The sequence below is a fragment of the Lepisosteus oculatus genome, chromosome 4 (assembly GCF_040954835.1).
Source record: "Lepisosteus oculatus isolate fLepOcu1 chromosome 4, fLepOcu1.hap2, whole genome shotgun sequence".
NCBI classification, from domain to species: Eukaryota; Metazoa; Chordata; class Actinopteri; order Semionotiformes; family Lepisosteidae; genus Lepisosteus; species Lepisosteus oculatus.
In genome coordinates this window covers 4,429,996-4,448,649 of record NC_090699.1, presented here as the reverse complement: position 1 = coordinate 4,448,649, position 18,654 = coordinate 4,429,996, and the positions used below count along the sequence as shown (strand labels likewise).

At 48.5% G+C, this 18,654-nt stretch overlaps 2 protein-coding genes across 6 annotated transcripts in view; one reads left to right on the top strand and one right to left on the bottom strand.

Moving 5' to 3' along the window:
• The window catches only part of LOC107075989 (butyrophilin subfamily 1 member A1-like), a 179,330-nt gene that overhangs the window by 12,634 nt on the left and 148,042 nt on the right, over positions 1-18,654 (bottom strand). For 4 of the 5 annotated variants that reach the window (XM_069187906.1, XM_069187903.1, XM_069187905.1 and 1 more), the window contains 4 exons: positions 14,627-14,905; positions 4,475-4,582; positions 2,620-2,637; positions 2,324-2,350 (listed from right to left, as the gene is read on the bottom strand). In XM_069187906.1, coding sequence (XP_069044007.1) covers positions 2,324-2,350; positions 2,620-2,637; positions 4,475-4,582; positions 14,627-14,905 — 432 coding nt within the window. Of the gene's footprint in view, positions 1-1,184; positions 1,198-2,323; positions 2,351-2,619; positions 2,638-4,474; positions 4,583-14,626; positions 14,906-18,654 lie in introns of all 5 variants that reach the window. The other variant, XM_069187908.1, reaches the window with a different exon arrangement.
• LOC138238068 (butyrophilin subfamily 2 member A2-like) overlaps positions 1-18,654 on the top strand; it is a 168,947-nt gene that overhangs the window by 96,006 nt on the left and 54,287 nt on the right. The window lies entirely within an intron of this gene.

Here is an 18,654-nt window from a genome sequence, read left to right as displayed (position 1 = left end):
CATGATGCTGCCACCACCATGTTTGACAGTGGGGATGGTGTGTTGAGGGTGATGAGCTGTGTTGCTTTTACGCCAAACATATCGTTTTGCATTGTGGCCAAAAAGTTCGATTTTGGTTTCATCTGACCAGAGCACCTTCTTCCACATGTTTGGGGTGTCTCCCAGGTGGCTTGTGGCAAACTTTAGACGAGACTTTTTATGGATATCTTTGAGAAATGGCTTTCTTCTTGCCACTCTTCCATAAAGGCCAGATTTGTGCAGTGTAAGACTGATTGTTGTCCTATGGACAGACTCTCCCACCTCAGCTGTAGTTCTCTGCCGTTCATCCAGAGTGATCATGGGCCTCTTGGCTGCATCTCTGATCAGTCTTCTCCTTGTCTGAGCTGAAAGTTTAGAGGGACGGCCAGGTCTTGGTAGATTTGCAGTGGTCTGATACTCCTTCCATTTCAAGATGATCGCTTGCACAGTGCTCCTTGGGATGTTTGAAGCTTGGGAAATCTTTTTGTATCCAAATCCGGCTTTAAACTTCTCCACAACAGTATTACGGACCTGCCTGGTGTGTTCCTTGGTCTTCATGATGCTCTCTGCGCTTTCAACAGAACCTTGAGACTATCACAGAGCAGGTGCATTTATACAGAGACTTGATTACACACAGGTGGATTCTATTTATCACCATCAGTCATTTAGGACAACATTGGATCATTCAGAGATCCTCGCTGAACTTCTGGAGTGAGTTTGCTGCACTGAAAGTAAAGGGGCCGAATAATTTTGCACGCCCCACTTTTCATTTTTTTATTAGTTAAAAAAGTTTCAAAAATCCAATAGATTTCGTTCCACTTCACAATTGTGTCCCACTTGTTGGTGATTCTTCACATAAAATAAAAAATTTATACCTTTATGTTTGAAGCCTGAAATGTGGCAAAAGGTTGAAAAGTTCAAGGGGGCCGAATACTTTCGCAAGGCACTGTATATTGCAAAAAACCTTCACCTGACTTCCAAGGATTTAGCAACAGCTTTAAAGCCCTTTAAGAGAGATAGTGCTTCTCTTGTGCCTTCAGACAAGCCTGACCAGACCTGCCTTCACTCCCCTTTTATACACTGCAGGGCTGTATAGACTGAAACACACACTGAGACTGGGGAGCATATGGGGAAAAACATTCATGCCCAGATGAAAATGTTCTTACTTGATACATCCTCCTGTAAATCAGAATATATAAAAACAGAGAAAAATGGGGTTTGTTGTATGTTCTGTGTTTTGGCCCAGTCTTACAAGACTTATGGTAATCAGGAAAAAGGGCACTGCTGTTAGGAGACATACAGTAGCTAAACAGGTACAGGCAGCAAGAATTGCCCCCAGGTACCAGGACTGGTTTACAGGTGGTCAAATCTAGTTTATGTCATTTTCAGATAGGAAACTGGTTTTTAAACATGGAGTGGGAAGATATTGTTTTAAAACCCAGAGTAAGAGAGAGAGAGACAGAGGACAACAAGCTGCAGGAGAGCCCAGAGTAAGAGAGAGAGAGACAGAGGACAACAAGCTGCAGGAGAGCCCAGAGTAAGAGAGAGAGAGACAGAGGACAACAAGCTGCAGGAGAGCCCAGAGTAAGAGAGAGAGAGACAGAGGACAACAAGCTGCAGGAGAGCCCAGAGTAAGAGAGAGACACAGAGGACTACAAGCTGCAGGAGAGCCCAGAGTAAGAGAGAGACACAGAGGACTACAAGCTGCAGGAGAGCCCAGAGTAAGAGAGAGAGAGACAGAGGACAACAAGGTGCAGGAGACCTCAAATATATTTATGTGAAGAGAACCTTGCAACATCATTTTTATCTAGTCTGTAACAATGTTGTTCCATAGGATTTGGACAGCTGTTTTGTTATGAGTGGCTCTATACCTGATTCCTCCTGATATTCCACAGTTATTCCCAAATCCAGGGTCACTGGCTCTGCCACATTCAGCCTGTAGACCCTCAGTCAGGAGTGACCAGAGACCAGAGCACATGGCCTTCAGGGAAAATGAGTTTTCTACACTGTCAGTCCCTCCAGGAGAGACTCATACTGGACATTAGACTGGAACACAGTTTAGAGACAGAAATTCACACCATGAAGCTTGGATTGATCTTCACAGTATCCCACTTATTACTTATTACAGTATTAATGTAGGTTGTTAAAGAAACGGAAGACTGAAATACATCTACTTCAGTGTACACACCAAAAGAACAATCTCAAACTACAAAGACCTTCTGAGACTAAATGCAATAACCATGGACAGCAAGCTTAATATCTTTGTATCACAGGTGCCTCTGTTATCAAGAGAAGACAGACTTACCTGCAGCACTGCAGATCCACCTCCATTCTGAAACAGAGAGACACAGACACTGTTAATCACAGACACACACTGGAGCACAGAGATACAGACACTGTTAATCACAGTCACACACTGGAACACAGAGACACAGACACTGGTAATCACAGTCACACAGTGGCTCCACACTGGATCACAGACACTGTTAATCACAGTCGCACAGTGGCTCCACACTGCATCACAGACTGTTAAAAAGTAAGTGTGTTCAGTACAGTCAGTGCTGACACACAGTGTACAGAGAGTCTAACTGATTCACTCACCAGCAAGTTTATCTTCCTCTGCAAAGAAACACAAACAACGGAATCAGTTACACAGAATTAAGGCTGCAGAATCTGGACAATTATTTTAGCTATTTTTTTCTATTGTAACACATTCTATATTTCACTGAACAAAAGAACTTAAGGCACACAATAATAGGAAACATTTCTGCTCATCCAGCCCATGTTAGTAGTTAATTTATAGCTTTTTCTGCTGTGCACTTCCTCACAACTGACGCCTCTTAAGTCATTTTTCTGTGATCGATTAGAAGGTCTGGCACTCTCTACATATCATCTGTGATTTCCACTTTAAGGGTTGTCCCACCCCCTCTTGTCACATGATCATGTTTGACCAATGAAAACAGAGCTCATGCCTGACAGACTGAGAGAAAGTTAGTCTCTGCCATCGGGGTGTAAAATGGGCTGGAAGATATGGATATGGGGGTCTTTTTGAATTGTCTTGACTATGGTGAAAATGAAGATATTTCATGCATACATATATTCAGAGTGTGTATATATATATACTGTATAGCCACTTCCTCCTCCTCTCCCTGTGCTCCAGGCTTGCCCTGTAGGGATCTGACTTTGACACAGTGGACACATCCTGACCCTTGACCTCATGTATCAGTAAGACAGTGGATCCTGCAGTAACAGCTAATTGAGGATCCCACCCAGCAGTAAGATCAGTGATATCAGTCACGAAGTGAAGCTGGAATATAATCTCCACATGAGATTAGAGCTCTCTAATCAATACCCAGAGAGTATACTGGGTATTGAAGTGGTCAGAACTGGCAGATGAATAGATCACTGTGTCAGCAGATACACTTGATCCTCACATGCACAGACTAGACATATGACTGGATCCTGCAGTAGTGTGGATTCAGTGATATGAGTTGACAGTGATCTTCAGGACAGGATATCAAGGCTCATTCAAGGTTTGGAGTGAATCCAGTCTGGGGGTCTGAGGGCTGCGTCTCTGCTGTTTGAGGATGTTGTCCTCTTTCTCTCCCCTGTCTCTCTGACTGTGATAACAGAGTGAAGAGCTCAGCAGTCTGGGAGGACCTTGGAGCAGAGTCACTGCTCCTCTGGATCGAGAGGAGCTGGTTGAGCTGGTACAGGTATCTGGTGAGGAAGCCCCTCCAGGCTCCTCCTGCTGGAGGTGTAATGGACAAACTGGGAGGAGACCCAGCACAGACCCAGGACACACTGGAGGAGTTATATTTCTCAGCTGGTCTGGAGCAGCTGGGAATCCCCCAGGAGGAGCTGGGGACTGGTCTGCTCTGCTCAAGCTGTTACTGCTGTGTCCTTCACAGGTAAGAAAATGTTTGGATGGAGCTCAGTCTGTTTTTTTATTTTCCTTGTCTCTGTATTCCATCTCTACTGATATATTATTTCATTAAATTTAGTGCATGTATTTATTTTAGTAAACTCTACTCAGATGTATTAAAGTTGAAAGGAAAGGGATTAGAGGTGAACTGCAGTGTGTGTTGTCCCTGTTTCCAGTACAGGATCATCTGCAGAAGTGACACAGAACAGACACTGGACACTCCTACAGGCAGGGCTCTGCTGTCAGCACTGGTCATGTACTGAGCCCAGACTGCAGTGAGGTCTGTGAGTCTTTCACCCTGTGTGAGATACTGTACTTCTCTGAGCACTGATGCTCTTCATCTCGTGTATCACCAGGTCTCTTAGACTTTCAGGCCATTGTTGTCCCTTCATTTCAAAACAGAGTGAAAATCTACTGTTTATCTCGCCGTTGATTTCTTTTTCATTGTCCTCTGTAACACTGACTTGTCATTAATGGACACCAATGAATAGTAGTATATAATATACAAACACGTATATAATGAGCACATACTGTCCATTTTTCTCCACTGGATCACTATAAGTATTGATGCTGCTACAGTAACAGCTGCTGTGAGGAAGAGAGTCACCATCCATCCAGAGGGAGCAGGGAAAAAGTCTCCTGGAAAACAGAATAAATGAATAGTTTCATCTTCAGAATAAAACATATATGAAGTTTCATGCTGTAGTGACCATGCCCCTTCTCTACTGTCAATCAGTGCTGGTTGCCATGAATATGCAATCGGACAGGAGACCTGGATCACCTGGACAGATTCTGCTCAAGGAGCCTCAGATGAGTCAGGATATTTAAACTCTGCTCTGACAGCACCCTGAGCTCTCAGGGCTACAGTTCCCGTTTCCCTAGCTTGTGCTTCATTTGAATTCCTGACCTTGTTTGTCCTGACCTTGATCCTTGATCACCCCTGTGTCTGTTACACTCCTCTGTGTTCACTTGGTTTCTACTGTAGGGAAAACCGTCTCAGGGACGCCAAATATGTAATCATAGTGGCTCTCTGAAGGCACCAGTTCTGTAGGGTTTGGGCATTTACTGAGACAATTATTAATTGTAGCAGTAAATCACAAAGTTGATTCTTTTGATGGCTTTAGAATCCAACCATGCGACATAACTCAAACAACGCGCACACAGGTACTAATACACGAGGATACATTTATTAATACATAGAATATGCATATAAACCTAACAGATCTTATCGAGAGGGTTATCAGAATACAAAAGGTATATTCGATCAGTTACAAAGAGTTACACATATCAAGAGGACATACGTTCAGTATATCATTCATTAAGACCGTTTCGTAAATTGAACTTGGTTACAACTTCTATATTAGATACTCAAAACAAGTACATAACTCTTAGGAATTAAATTGATATCAACTGGTTTGGATAACAATTTAATTCTCGAGCTGTAATGCAGTGAAGTTGAATACTCATCCAATCTCTGGGGATTCAGATCTCCTGCGGGCACAAAGAAACAGTTGCAGGCTGTTGCTGTCCAATCCGCGCTCTCTGGCTCCGTGCCAGGCTGTGCTGTGCGGCTTGCGACGGTGCGCTGCTGATGCTCACTGTTGGCTTTAACTAGCAAAGTTTGTGCACAGGAGAAAAGATGACTGTGGGTCCCAGCAAGTCAGGAAGAGGACCGGTTCGTTCCTGATGAAGAGCTAGTTCTGAATAGTAATTCAGCTGTCCACAGTTCCGACCTGTTCACGAGGCCTGCTGCTGGTTACTCTCTGGCAACCTCCACTCTAGACTCTTAGAACAAAGGAAAGTTCTGGCACTCGGACACACTGGCCGTTCCGTGGTTGTCCGGGCTGAGTCTCAGGATGGTCAGGAGGCGCGCTGCGAGAATGTCCTGCCCTTGGGAGCCTTCTGCTCCTGGGCTGTCCTGCCCTGGAATTCTCCTTTGAATTCCCTTTAGAACAGTCCACAGAATCCTCTCCAGAATCTTACTGAATCTTGTTGAATCTCACAGGCTCTCTGTGTTGCCTGTTTTTACCTGGAGGAACTTCAGCTCATTGATTGGCTGAAAGTTCCATGGGCATCAGAGTCCCACGTGGGTTACTCGGCCCTACCGGTCCCTGATTGGTTGATCAAGGCGAGATATGAGTCACTTACTCCTGACACTTAGTAATGCAGTCCAGATGTCCAACTGGCACTCCCTAGACAGATAGGCGCCAATGGATGACCATTGATCATGATAGCCAGACTTAGCTAAGTGCATCCCCCTTTGGGAGCTGTCCTTATCAAAAGAAAACATCTTGCATGAATAGTTTCTCTGTGGCTGCACCACAGAGATGAACAGAGAAATGGGGCCTCATTTGGGAAGCTCAGAAACACTTAATTCTGCCTTATTATTAAGCCTCGCCGCTACACTACCCTGCTTCATCCTGACCTTGTCTTCTGGATTCTGGTGTGGACTCTGTTTGCCTCCTTGACCTCAGATTCAGATTCTCCTGGTGCTTCGCTTCCATGCTTTCCTGGATCTGACCCCTGTTTCACAGGGCCACAACAATGCACTGTGTTTGCCTGCCTGTCCCCATTCCTGTGAGTTTACTGCACACACCACACCGCCTGTCCTCACTCCTGTGTGTTTACTGCACACACCACACTGCCTGTCCCCACTCCTGTGTGTTTACTGCACACACCACACCGCCTGTCCTCACTCCTGTGTGTTTACTGCACACACAACACCGCCTGTCCTCACTCCTGTGTGTTTACTGCACACACAACACCGCCTGTCCTCACTCCTGTGTGTTTACTACACACACCACACTGCCTGTCCTCACTCCTGTGTGTTTACTGCACAAACCACACCGCCAGTCCACACTCCTGTGTGTTTACTGCACACACCACACCTCCTGTCCTCACTCCTGTGTGTTTACTGCACACACCACACCGCCTGTCCTCACTCCTGTGTGTTTACTGCACACACCACACCGCCTGTCCTCACTCCTGTGTGTTTACTGCACACACCACAACTCATGTCCTCACTCCTGTGTGTTTACTGCACACACTTCACCGCCTGTCCTCACTCCTGTGTGTTTACTGCACACACCACACTGCCTGTCCTCACTCCTGTGTTTACTGCACACACCACACCGCCTGTCCTCACTCCTGTGTGTTTACTGCACACACCACAACTCATGTCCTCACTCCTGTGTGTTTACTGCACACACTTCACCGCCTGTCCTCACTCCTGTGTGTTTACTGCACACACCACACTGCCTGTCCTCACTCCTGTGTGTTTACTGCACACACCACACCTCCTGTCCTCACTCCTGTGTTTACTGCACACACCACACTGCCTGTCCTCACTCCTGTGTGTTTACTGCACACACCACAACGCCTGTCCCCACTCCTGTGTGTTTACTGCACACACCACACTGCCTGTCCTCACTCCTGTGTGTTTACTGCACACACCACACCGCCTGTCCCCACTCCCGTGTGTTTACTGCACACACCACACTGCCTGTCCCCACTCCTGTGTGTTTACTGCACACACCACACCTCCTGTCCTCACTCCTGTGTGTTTACTGCACACACTGCACCGCCTGTCCTCACTCCTGTGTGTTTACTGCACACACCACACTGCCTGTCCCCACTCCTGTGTGTTTACTGCACACATCACACCACCTGTCCCCACTCCTGTGTGTTTACTGCACACACCACACCACCTGTCCCCACTCCTGTGTGTTTGCTGCACACACCAGACCGCCTGTCTCCACTCCCGTGTGTTTACTGCACACACCACACCTCCTGATCTCACTCCTGTGTGTTTACTGCACACACCACACGGCCTGTCCTCACTCCTGTGTGTTTACTGCACACACCACACTGCCTGTCCTCACTCCTGTGTGTTTACTGCACACACCTTACCGCCTGTCCTCACTCCTGTGTGTTTACTGCACACACCACACCTCCTGATCTCACTCCTGTGTGTTTACTGCACACACCACACTGCCTGTCCTCACTCCTGTGTGTATACTGCACACACTTCAACGCCTGTCCTCACTCCTGTGTGTTTACTGCACACACCACACCTCCTGTCCTCACTCCTGTGTTTACTGCACACACCACACTGCCTGTCCTCACTCCTGTGTGTTTACTGCACACACTGCACCGCCTGTCCTCACTCCTGTATGTTTACTTCACACACCACACCGCCTGTCCTCACTCCTGTGTGTTTACTGCACACACCACACCGCCTGATCTCACTCCTGTGTGTTTACTGCACACACCACACCGCCTGTCCTCACTCCTGTGTGTTTACTACACACACCACACTGCCTGTCCTCACTCCTGTGTGTTTACTGCACACACCACACCGCCTGTCCCCACTCCTGTGTGTTTACTGCACACACCACACAGCCTGTCCTCACTCCTGTGTGTTTACTGCACACACTGCACCGCCTGTCCTCACTCCTGTGTGTTTACTGCACACACCACACTGCCTGTCCTCACTCCTGTGTGTTTACTGCACACACTACACCGCCTGATCTCGCTCCTGTGTGTTTACTGCACACACCACACCACCTGTCCTCACTCCTGTGTGTTTACTGCACACACCACACTGCCTGTCCTCACTCCTGTGTGTTTACTGCACACACCACACCGCCTGTCCTCACTCCTGTGTGTTTACTGCACACACCACACCGCCTGATCTCACTCCTGTGTGTTTACTGCACACACCACACTGCCTGTCCTCACTCCTGTGTGTTTACTGCACACACTGCACCACCTGTCCTCACTCCTGTGTGTATACTGCACACACCACACCGCCTGTCCTCACTCCTGTGTGTTTACTGCACACACTTCACCACCTGTCCTCACTCCTGTGTGTTTACTGCACACACTGCACCACCTGTCCTCACTCCTGTGTGTATACTGCACACACCACACTGCCTGTCCTCACTCCTGTGTGTTTACTGCACACACTGCACCACCTGTCCTCACTCCTGTGTGTATACTGCACACACCACACCGCCTGTCCTCACTCCTGTGTGTTTACTGCACACACCACAACTCCTGTCCCCACTCCTGTGTGTTTACTGCACACACCACACCGCCTGTCCTCACTCCTGTGTGTTTACTGCACACACTTCACCACCTGTCCTCACTCCTGTGTGTTTACTGCACACACTGCACCGCCTGTCCTCACTCCTGTGTGTTTACTGCACACACTGCACCGCCTGTCCCCACTCCTGTGTGTTTACTGCACACACCAGAACTCCTGTCCTCACTCCTGTGTGTTTACTGCACACACCACACCACCTGTCCTCACTCCTGTGTGTTTACTGCACACACCACAACTCCTGTCCCCACTCCTGTGTGTTTACTGCACACACCACACCGCCTGTCCTCACTCCTGTGTGTTTACTGCACACACTACACCGCCTGATCTCGCTCCTGTGTGTTTACTGCACACACCACACCGCCTGTCCTCACTCCTGTGTGTTTACTGCACACACCACACCGCCTGTCCTCACTCCTGTGTGTTTACTGCACACACTTCACCACCTGTCCTCACTCCTGTGTGTTTACTGCACACACCTTACCGCCTGTCCTCACTCCTGTGTGTTTACTGCACACACCACACCACCTGTCCTCACTCCTGTGTGTTTACTGCACACACCACACCACCTGTCCTCACTCCTGTGTGTTTACTGCACAAACCACACCACCTGTCCTCACTCCTGTGTGTTTACTGCACACACTTCACCACCTGTCCTCACTCCTGTGTGTTTACTGCACAAACCACACCACCTGTCCTCACTCCTGTGTGTTTACTGCACACACTTCACCACCTGTCCTCACTCCTGTGTGTTTACTGCACACACCACACCACCTGTCCTCACTCCTGTGTGTTTACTGCACACACCACACCGCCTGTCCTCACTCCTGTGTGTTTACTGCACACACCACACCGCCTGATCTCACTCCTGTGTGTTTACTGCACACACCACACTGCCTGTCCTCACTCCTGTGTGTTTACTGCACACACTGCACCACCTGTCCTCACTCCTGTGTGTTTACTGCACACACCACAACTCCTGTCCCCACTCCTGTGTGTTTACTGCACACACCACACCGCCTGTCCTCACTCCTGTGTGTTTACTGCACACACTGTACTGCCTGTCCTCACTCCTGTGTGTTTACTGCACACACCACACCGCCTGTCCTCACTCCTGTGTGTTTACTGCACACACTGCACCGCCTGTCCTCACTCCTGTGTGTTTACTGCACACACCAGAACTCCTGTCCTCACTCCTGTGTGTTTACTGCACACACTACACCGCCTGATCTCGCTCCTGTGTGTTTACTGCACACACCACACCGCCTGTCCTCACTCCTGTGTGTTTACTGCACACACCACACCGCCTGATCTCACTCCTGTGTGTTTACTGCACACACCACACTGCCTGTCCTCACTCCTGTGTGTTTACTGCACACACCACACTGCCTGTCCTCACTCCTGTGTGTTTACTGCACACACCACACCGCCAGTCCCCACTCCTGTGTGTTTACTGCACACACCACACCGCCTGTCCTCACTCCTGTGTGTTTACTGCACACACCACACCGCCTGATCTCACTCCTGTGTGTTTACTGCACACACCACACTGCCTGTCCTCACTCCTGTGTGTTTACTGCACACACTGCACCACCTGTCCTCGCTCCTGTGTGTTTACTGCACACACCACACCGCCTGTCCTCACTCCTGTGTGTTTACTGCACACACCAGAACTCCTGTCCTCAGTCCTGTGTGTTTACTGCACACACCACACCGCCTGTCCTCACTCCTGTGTGTTTACTGCACACACTGCACCGCCTGTCCTCACTCCTGTGTGTTTACTGCACACACTGCACCGCCTGTCCTCACTCCTGTGTGTTTACTGCACACACCACACCGCCTGTCCTCACTCCTGTGTGTTTACTGCACACACCAGAACTCCTGTCCTCAGTCCTGTGTGTTTACTGCACACACCACACCGCCTGTCCTCACTCCTGTGTGTTTACTGCACACACTGCACCGCCTGTCCTCACTCCTGTGTGTTTACTGCACACACTGCACCACCTGTCCCCACTCCTGTGTGTTTACTGCACACACCAGAACTCCTGTCCTCACTCCTGTGTGTTTACTGCACACACCACACCGCCTGATCTCACTCCTGTGTGTTTACTGCACACACTGCACCACCTGTCCTCACTCCTGTGTGTTTACTGCACACAACACAACTCCTTTCCCCACTCCTGTGTGTTTACTGCACACACCACACAGCCTGTCCTCACTCCTGTGTGTTTACTGCACACACCACACCGCCTGTCCTCACTCCTGTGTGTTTACTGCACACACCAGAACTCCTGTCCTCACTCCTGTGTGTTTACTGCACACACCAGAACTCCTGTCCTCACTCCTGTGTGTTTACTGCACACACCACACCGCCTGTCCTCACTCCTGTGTGTTTACTGCACACACCACATCGCCTGTCCCCACTCCTGTGTGTTTACTGCACACACCACAACTCCTGTCCTCACTCCTGTGTGTTTACTGCACACACCACACCGCCTGATCTCACTCCTGTGTGTTTACTGCACACACCACAACTCCTGTCCTCACTCCTGTGTGTTTACTGCACACACCACATCGCCTGTCCCCACTCCTGTGTGTTTACTGCACACACCACACCGCCTGTCCTCACTCCTGTGTGTTTACTGCACACACCACATCGCCTGTCCCCACTCCTGTGTGTTTACTGCACACACCACAACTCCTGTCCTCACTCCTGTGTGTTTACTGCACACACCACATCGCCTGTCCCCACTCCTGTGTGTTTACTGCACACACCACACCGCCTGTCCTCACTCCTGTGTGTTTACTGCACACACCACATCGCCTGTCCCCACTCCTGTGTGTTTACTGCACACACCACAACTCCTGTCCTCACTCCTGTGTGTTTACTGCACACACCACACTGCCTGTCCTCACTCCTGTGTGTTTACTGCACACACTGCACCACCTGTCCTCACTCCTGTGTGTTTACTGCACACACCACACCGCCTGTCCTCACTCCTGTGTGTTTACTGCACACACCACACCGCCTGTCCCCACTCCTGTGTGTTTACTGCACACACCACACCGCCTGTCCTCACTCCTGTGTGTTTACTGCACACACCAGAACTCCTGTCCTCAGTCCTCTGTGTTTACTGCACACACCACACTGCCTGTCCCCACTCCTGTGTGTTTACTGCACACACCACACCGCCTGTCCTCACTCCTGTGTGTTTACTGCACACACTGCACCGCCTGTCCTCACTCCTGTGTGTTTACTGCACACACTGCACCACCTGTCCCCACTCCTGTGTGTTTACTGCACACACCACAACTCCTGTCCTCACTCCTGTGTGTTTACTGCACACACCACACTGCCTGTCCTCACTCCTGTGTGTTTACTGCACACACCACACCGCCTGTCCCCACTCCTGTGTGTTTACTGCACACACCACACTGCCTGTCCTCACTCCTGTGTGTTTACTGCACACACTACACCGCCTGATCTCGCTCCTGTGTGTTTACTGCACACACTGCACCGCCTGTCCTCACTCCTGTGTGTTTACTGCACACACCACACTGCCTGTCCTCACTCCTGTGTGTTTACTGCACACACTACACCGCCTGATCTCGCTCCTGTGTGTTTACTGCACACACCACACCGCCTGTCCTCACTCCTGTGTGTTTACTGCACACACCACACCGCCTGTCCTCACTCCTGTGTGTTTACTGCACACACTTCACCTCCTGTCCTCACTCCTGTGTGTTTACTGCACACACCACACCGCCTGTCCTCACTCCTGTGTGTTTATTGCACACACCACACCACCTGTCCTCACTCCTGTGTGTTTACTGCACACACCACACCACCTGTCCTCACTCCTGTGTGTTTACTGCACACACCACACCGCCTGTCCTCACTCCTGTGTGTTTACTGCACACACTGCACCACCTGTCCTCACTCCTGTGTGTTTACTGCACACACTGCGCCACCTGTCCCCACTCCTGTGTGTTTACTGCACACACCACACTCCCTGTCCTCACTCCTGTGTGTTTACTGCACACACCACACCGCCTGTCCTCACTCCTGTGTGTTTACTGCACACACCACACCACCTGTCCCCACTCCTGTGTGTTTACTGCACACACTGCACCGCCTGTCCTCACTCCTGTGTGTTTACTGCACACACCACACTGCCTGTCCTCACTCCTGTGTGTTTACTGCACACACCACACCGCATGTCCTCACTCCTGTGTGTTTACTGCACACACCACACCACCTGATCTCACTCCTTTGTGTTTACTGCACACACCACACCACCTGTCCTCACTCCTGTGTGTTTACTGCACACACCACACTGCCTGTCCTCACTCCTGTGTGTTTACTGCACACACCACACCGCATGTCCTCACTCCTGTGTGTTTACTGCACACACCACACCACCTGATCTCACTCCTGTGTGTTTACTGCACACACCACACCACCTGTCCTCACTCCTGTGTGTTTACTGCACACACCACACCTCCTGTCCCCACTCCTGTATGTTTACTGCACACACTGCACTGCCTGTCCTCACTCCTGTGTGTTTACTACACACACCACACCGCCTGTCCCGTCTCCTGTGTGTTTACTGCACACACCACACCGCCTGTCCTCACTCCTGTGTGTTTACTGCACACACTGCGCCGCCTGTCCACACTCCTGTGTGTTTACTGCACACACCACACCGCCTGTCCTCACTCCTGTGTGTTTACTGCACACACCACACCTCCTGTCCCCACTCCTGTATGTTTACTGCACACACTGCACTGCCTGTCCTCACTCCTGTGTGTTTACTGCACACACCACACCGCCTGTCCCGTCTCCTGTGTGTTTACTGCACACACCACACCGCCTGTCCTCACTCCTGTGTGTTTACTGCACACACTGTGCCACCTGTCCCCACTCCTGTGTGTTTACTGCACACACCACACCGCCTGTCCTCACTCCTGTGTGTTTACTGCACACACCACACTGCCTGTCCCCACTCCTGTGTGTTTACTGCACACACCACACCTCCTGTCCTCACTCCTGTGTGTTTACTGCACACACTGCGCCACCTGTCCCCACTCCTGTGTGTTTACTGCACACACCACACCGCCTGTCCTCACTCCTGTGTGTTTACTGCACACACCACACTGCCTGTCCCCACTCCTGTGTGTTTACTGCACACACCACACCTCCTGTCCTCACTCCTGTGTGTTTACTGCACACACTGCGCCACCTGTCCCGTCTCCTGTGTGTTTACTGCACACACTACACTTCCTGTCCCCACTCCAGTCTGCTCCCCTCCTGCACTCAGGTTCACTTCACCCCCACAGACCGCTGCTCAGCTCCTCCTTCAGTGACATCACATGTAGTACGAAGTTAGTTATCAAGATACCTTTATTATGTATTAAATATTTCTGGAAGTATTTATATAATACAATGAATTTCAGTTCTTTCATAATAAGCTCCTAGTGCAGGTTGTGCTCAGTGTCCCAGGTGTGTTATATCCTGGGTGTGTGTTATACCTCAGCTGTGTTACAGGTGAGCTCCAGTGTTCATGTTTAATACTCACTGGGTATGTGGAGCTGAGATCCCCAGTCTGGCTCAGGAAGAGCACTTCTCACCAGGCAGGAGAAGATGTTGGACTCCTGTTTGACTGGGATGTAGCTGCTGACACTGAGGAGCCCCTGACTGTCCGTGTCCACTGTGGGGGGCTGTGATGTCACCTCGTTTCCATCCCTGTCTGTCCAGATCACTGCAGGTTGAGGGAACCAGCCCTCTGATCTGCACAGCAGCTGGGCCTGATCTCCTCCAGGGGAGTGGAGAGACACTGAGGGCTGGGAGCCCAGGGCTCTGGATTCGACACAACAGGAGACATTTCACAGCTGATGAAAGTACACTGGAGTAAATGCAGTTGTATTCATGCTTTGCTTATAGACATTATATAAGAAAATGTAGATATAAATTATAGACATGTTTAGAATCAACAGTTTAAAGTTATTTCTTTTTTAGGTTTTTAATTTACAAATGCAGTTGATAGTTATCAACAAATGAACTGAAGAGTTGAAATATCAGTGTTGTCAGTGTGTAGGAGAGGGGGATCAGTTTCACAGTGACACAAGACTGGAACAAGACTTGATTTTCTGAGTGATGTGTACTGTCAGTGTAGCATTCTGTTCAATAGGTGGTGTAGATGTCTTTTGTTTTGCAAAGCACTATGCAATGTTGTACTGAATTGTGATATGTCATGCTGTGCTGTTTTGAGATTTGTTTGTTACACACAGGTGACCGGAATCTTGGTTTTCCCGGGACACAATAACATTCTCACACACAATTGCATTCAAGTTGTCTGTATGGCCCTCCAATCCTCCAACCAGTCCACTCAATCATCCAGTTGATCTCCTCTATTTAACACTGTCTGCGCTACTTGATTGCTGCTCTGACATTCTGTGCTTTTTTTCAGGAAGTGCTTCACCCTTCCTCTGCTCTGAAAAACACCTGAAGTCCTGAGAACCTGAAATATTCCGAAACCTGAGATGTGGAACCTGGAACCTGAAACCTGATCTGAGTCCTGAGAACCGACACCTGACACCTGAAACATGAAATCTAAAATCTAAGACCTGAGTCCTGTTACCTGGGAGCCAAGACCTGAAATATGAAATCAAACATCTGTAACCTGAGACCCGAGATCTGAGACATGGAACCTGATCTTTCTGAACTCTTGTTGCATTCAAGCCCTGATCTTCCCACAGCCGCCTGCTTTCAGTTTCTCTAATCCTTTCCTCAGTCTGCCATATCCCAGTCTCATCCCTGTTCCTGTCCGGCTGTCTCTGGTGAGTCTCCAGCTCCTTCTCTGCCAGCTGCTGAGGATCCCCGAGTCCCTGCACTTGGGTCCCTGTCAGTCAGCATCACCAAGCCGCGCTGAAACAGTGTTGAGTTGTAATGCGCTTCGTGGTGTTGAGTTGGTGTTGCTGTATGACACTGAGTTGAGTTCTACTGTGATGTGTAGTGTTGTGTGTTGTGTAGTGCCGTGCTCAGCTGTGTTGTGTTGATGATGAGACACAGAGGTGATGTGAAATTTTGCTGCTCCTGTGGGAGCTGACAGGAGCCGAGACACTGGGGGTCAATTACAACAGACTGGAAGCAGTAACTAACTGGAGTTCAGCCCCAGTTTAACATGCAGCTCCTACCAAACTACTGCTCCTCCTTCAGACCAACTGACTGCTGAAATTAGACTGTAGCTCCATACTAAACCTGCTCTTAATCACAACGGACTGAAAGTAACAGCTGCTGCCCTCTAGAGGTCACTGAAGTAGGGGACTATAGTAACTTAAACCACCTGTTCACATGGTTTGAGCAAATTAGTAGTTTACTGAACAGAACACTGGATCACATAAGAACATTCCTAATCATACAGTAGTGGAAACAATATTGTCACCATGGAATGAATTCCATCTCTTGGAAAATTATTGTAATATTTAACTAAACTTATTGTAACAGCGACGGTGTGACTCTCACTGGACTGGTACACAGACCCAGCGACGGTGTGACTCTCACTGGACTGGTACACAGACCCAGCGACGGTGTGACTCTTACTGGACTGGTACACACTCCCCAGTGACGGTGTGACTCTTACTGGACTGGTACACAGACCCAGCGACAGTGTGACTCTTCCTGGACTGGTACACAGACCCAGCGACGGTGTGACTCTCACTGGATTGGTACACACTCCCCAGTGACGGTGTGACTCTTACTGGACTGGTACACAGACCCAGCGACAGTGTGACTCTTCCTGGACTGGTACACAGACCCAGTGACAGTGTGACTCTCACTGGACTGGTATACAGACCCAGCGACAGTGTGACTCTCACTGGACTGGTACACAGACCCAGCGACAGTGTGACTCTCACTGGACTGGTACACAGACCCAGAGAGAGGCGAGCAAAACGCTGTTTTACACAAGGACATACTGTATTAACAATAATAAACTGAAGTGAGAAAGCTCTCTTACAGAAGTCTCCTAAATTTAAATTTGTTTTTTACTTTGTCCACTATTATGTACCAACAGCTTATATTAACGCTAATTCTGTTCAAGAAATAAAATTGCTCACACTATTGGATATTAGCTGGTGCTTTTGTAACGATTTGCTAATCTGCTGTAAGACATATGCAGTACTTTCCGTTGTCAGTCAGTGTTCAACACCCCCCTATCTTACTTATCTACGCCTATAAGGCTCTGCATGGCTCGGCGCCTCAGTACCTGTCTGAACTATTATCGCCCTGCTCCCCACCTCACAACCTTCGCTCTTCTAATTCTGATCTCCTGACTGTCCCCCAAGCCCGTTTACATTGTATGGGTGACAGGGCCTTCTCCTGTTATGCCCCCAAGCTCTGGGACTCTCTCCCCAAGGATATCAGAGAGTCACCTTCTCTAAACTCCTTCAAATCCAGACTCAAAACCCTCCTCTTCAGAAAAGACTTTACTGAACTGTTCCATTCTTCACCCCTCTGCTTTTCCTAGTACCACCATCCACGGTCTCCCCTGTGCACTCTCATTGTGTTTTATCTTGTGTATTCTTCTTATTTATTGTTATTGCCATCCTGTAAAGCGCTTTGAGAAGCCATCTTTAAAGGCGATATATAAAATAAAGTTTTTTATTATTATTATTATCTCACTCACTATCTCAAATGGAGAAGATCAGCAAAACATAAATTAAAAACTCTTAGATGAAGAGCAACAAATAAAGCCGTAAAAGTGCTTACATTTATTGTATTGCAGACAAAATTCCAAAGACTCACAAGGTCAGATTAACAACAATAAACTGAAATGAAAGGTCTGTTACAGAAGTATCCTAAGTTAAATTTGTTTTTTACTTGTAGATGAAATCCACTATACATAAAACCAAAGTAGTGATGGGTTTGCTTATTCGTCTGAATAAGTTTCTTATTGTTTCTTTAGTGGCTAATTGCAATTTGAGAATCGTGTTATTAATGTATCCTCTTCATGTTTATTTTTAGCAGGATGCATGTCACAAATTAATTAGATTAAGCTGTCAGAGATATTCAGTTATATATAAACATGAGACAAAGTAATTATTCTACAAAATGGCCTAAATATTCACTTTCTGGTTAGATTATTTGAAATGTTCTGATTCATGTTAATTAGAAAAACAACAATGCTGAGCTTTCAGCACTGTACTGAGCACGAGTTCAGCCGCTCTCCATCTTTGTTTGACAGGATTTATCATTCCAATTGAGCCCAGAGCTGGAGATGTTCTCCAGATAGTACTGTATTAACTAGCCTGCATCTTAATACACAGCTGTGTACTAAATCCCATAGTTGACACAGCACAGGAGGCTCAGTGCTTTTTCATGTCCCTGCCTGTGCAGACTTGGGAGTGTGTAGTGTTGTACTGTGTTGTGTTGTATAGACCCTGAGTGTGTTAATGTGAGCTGAGCTGACATCACAGCACGGGAAGCTCACTGCTCTCTCATGTCCCTGCCTGTGCAGACTTGGGAGTGTGTAGTGTAGTGTTGTGTTGTGTTGTGTTGTGTTGTGTTGTGTTGTGTTGTGTAGTATTGACACTGACTGTGAGAAAA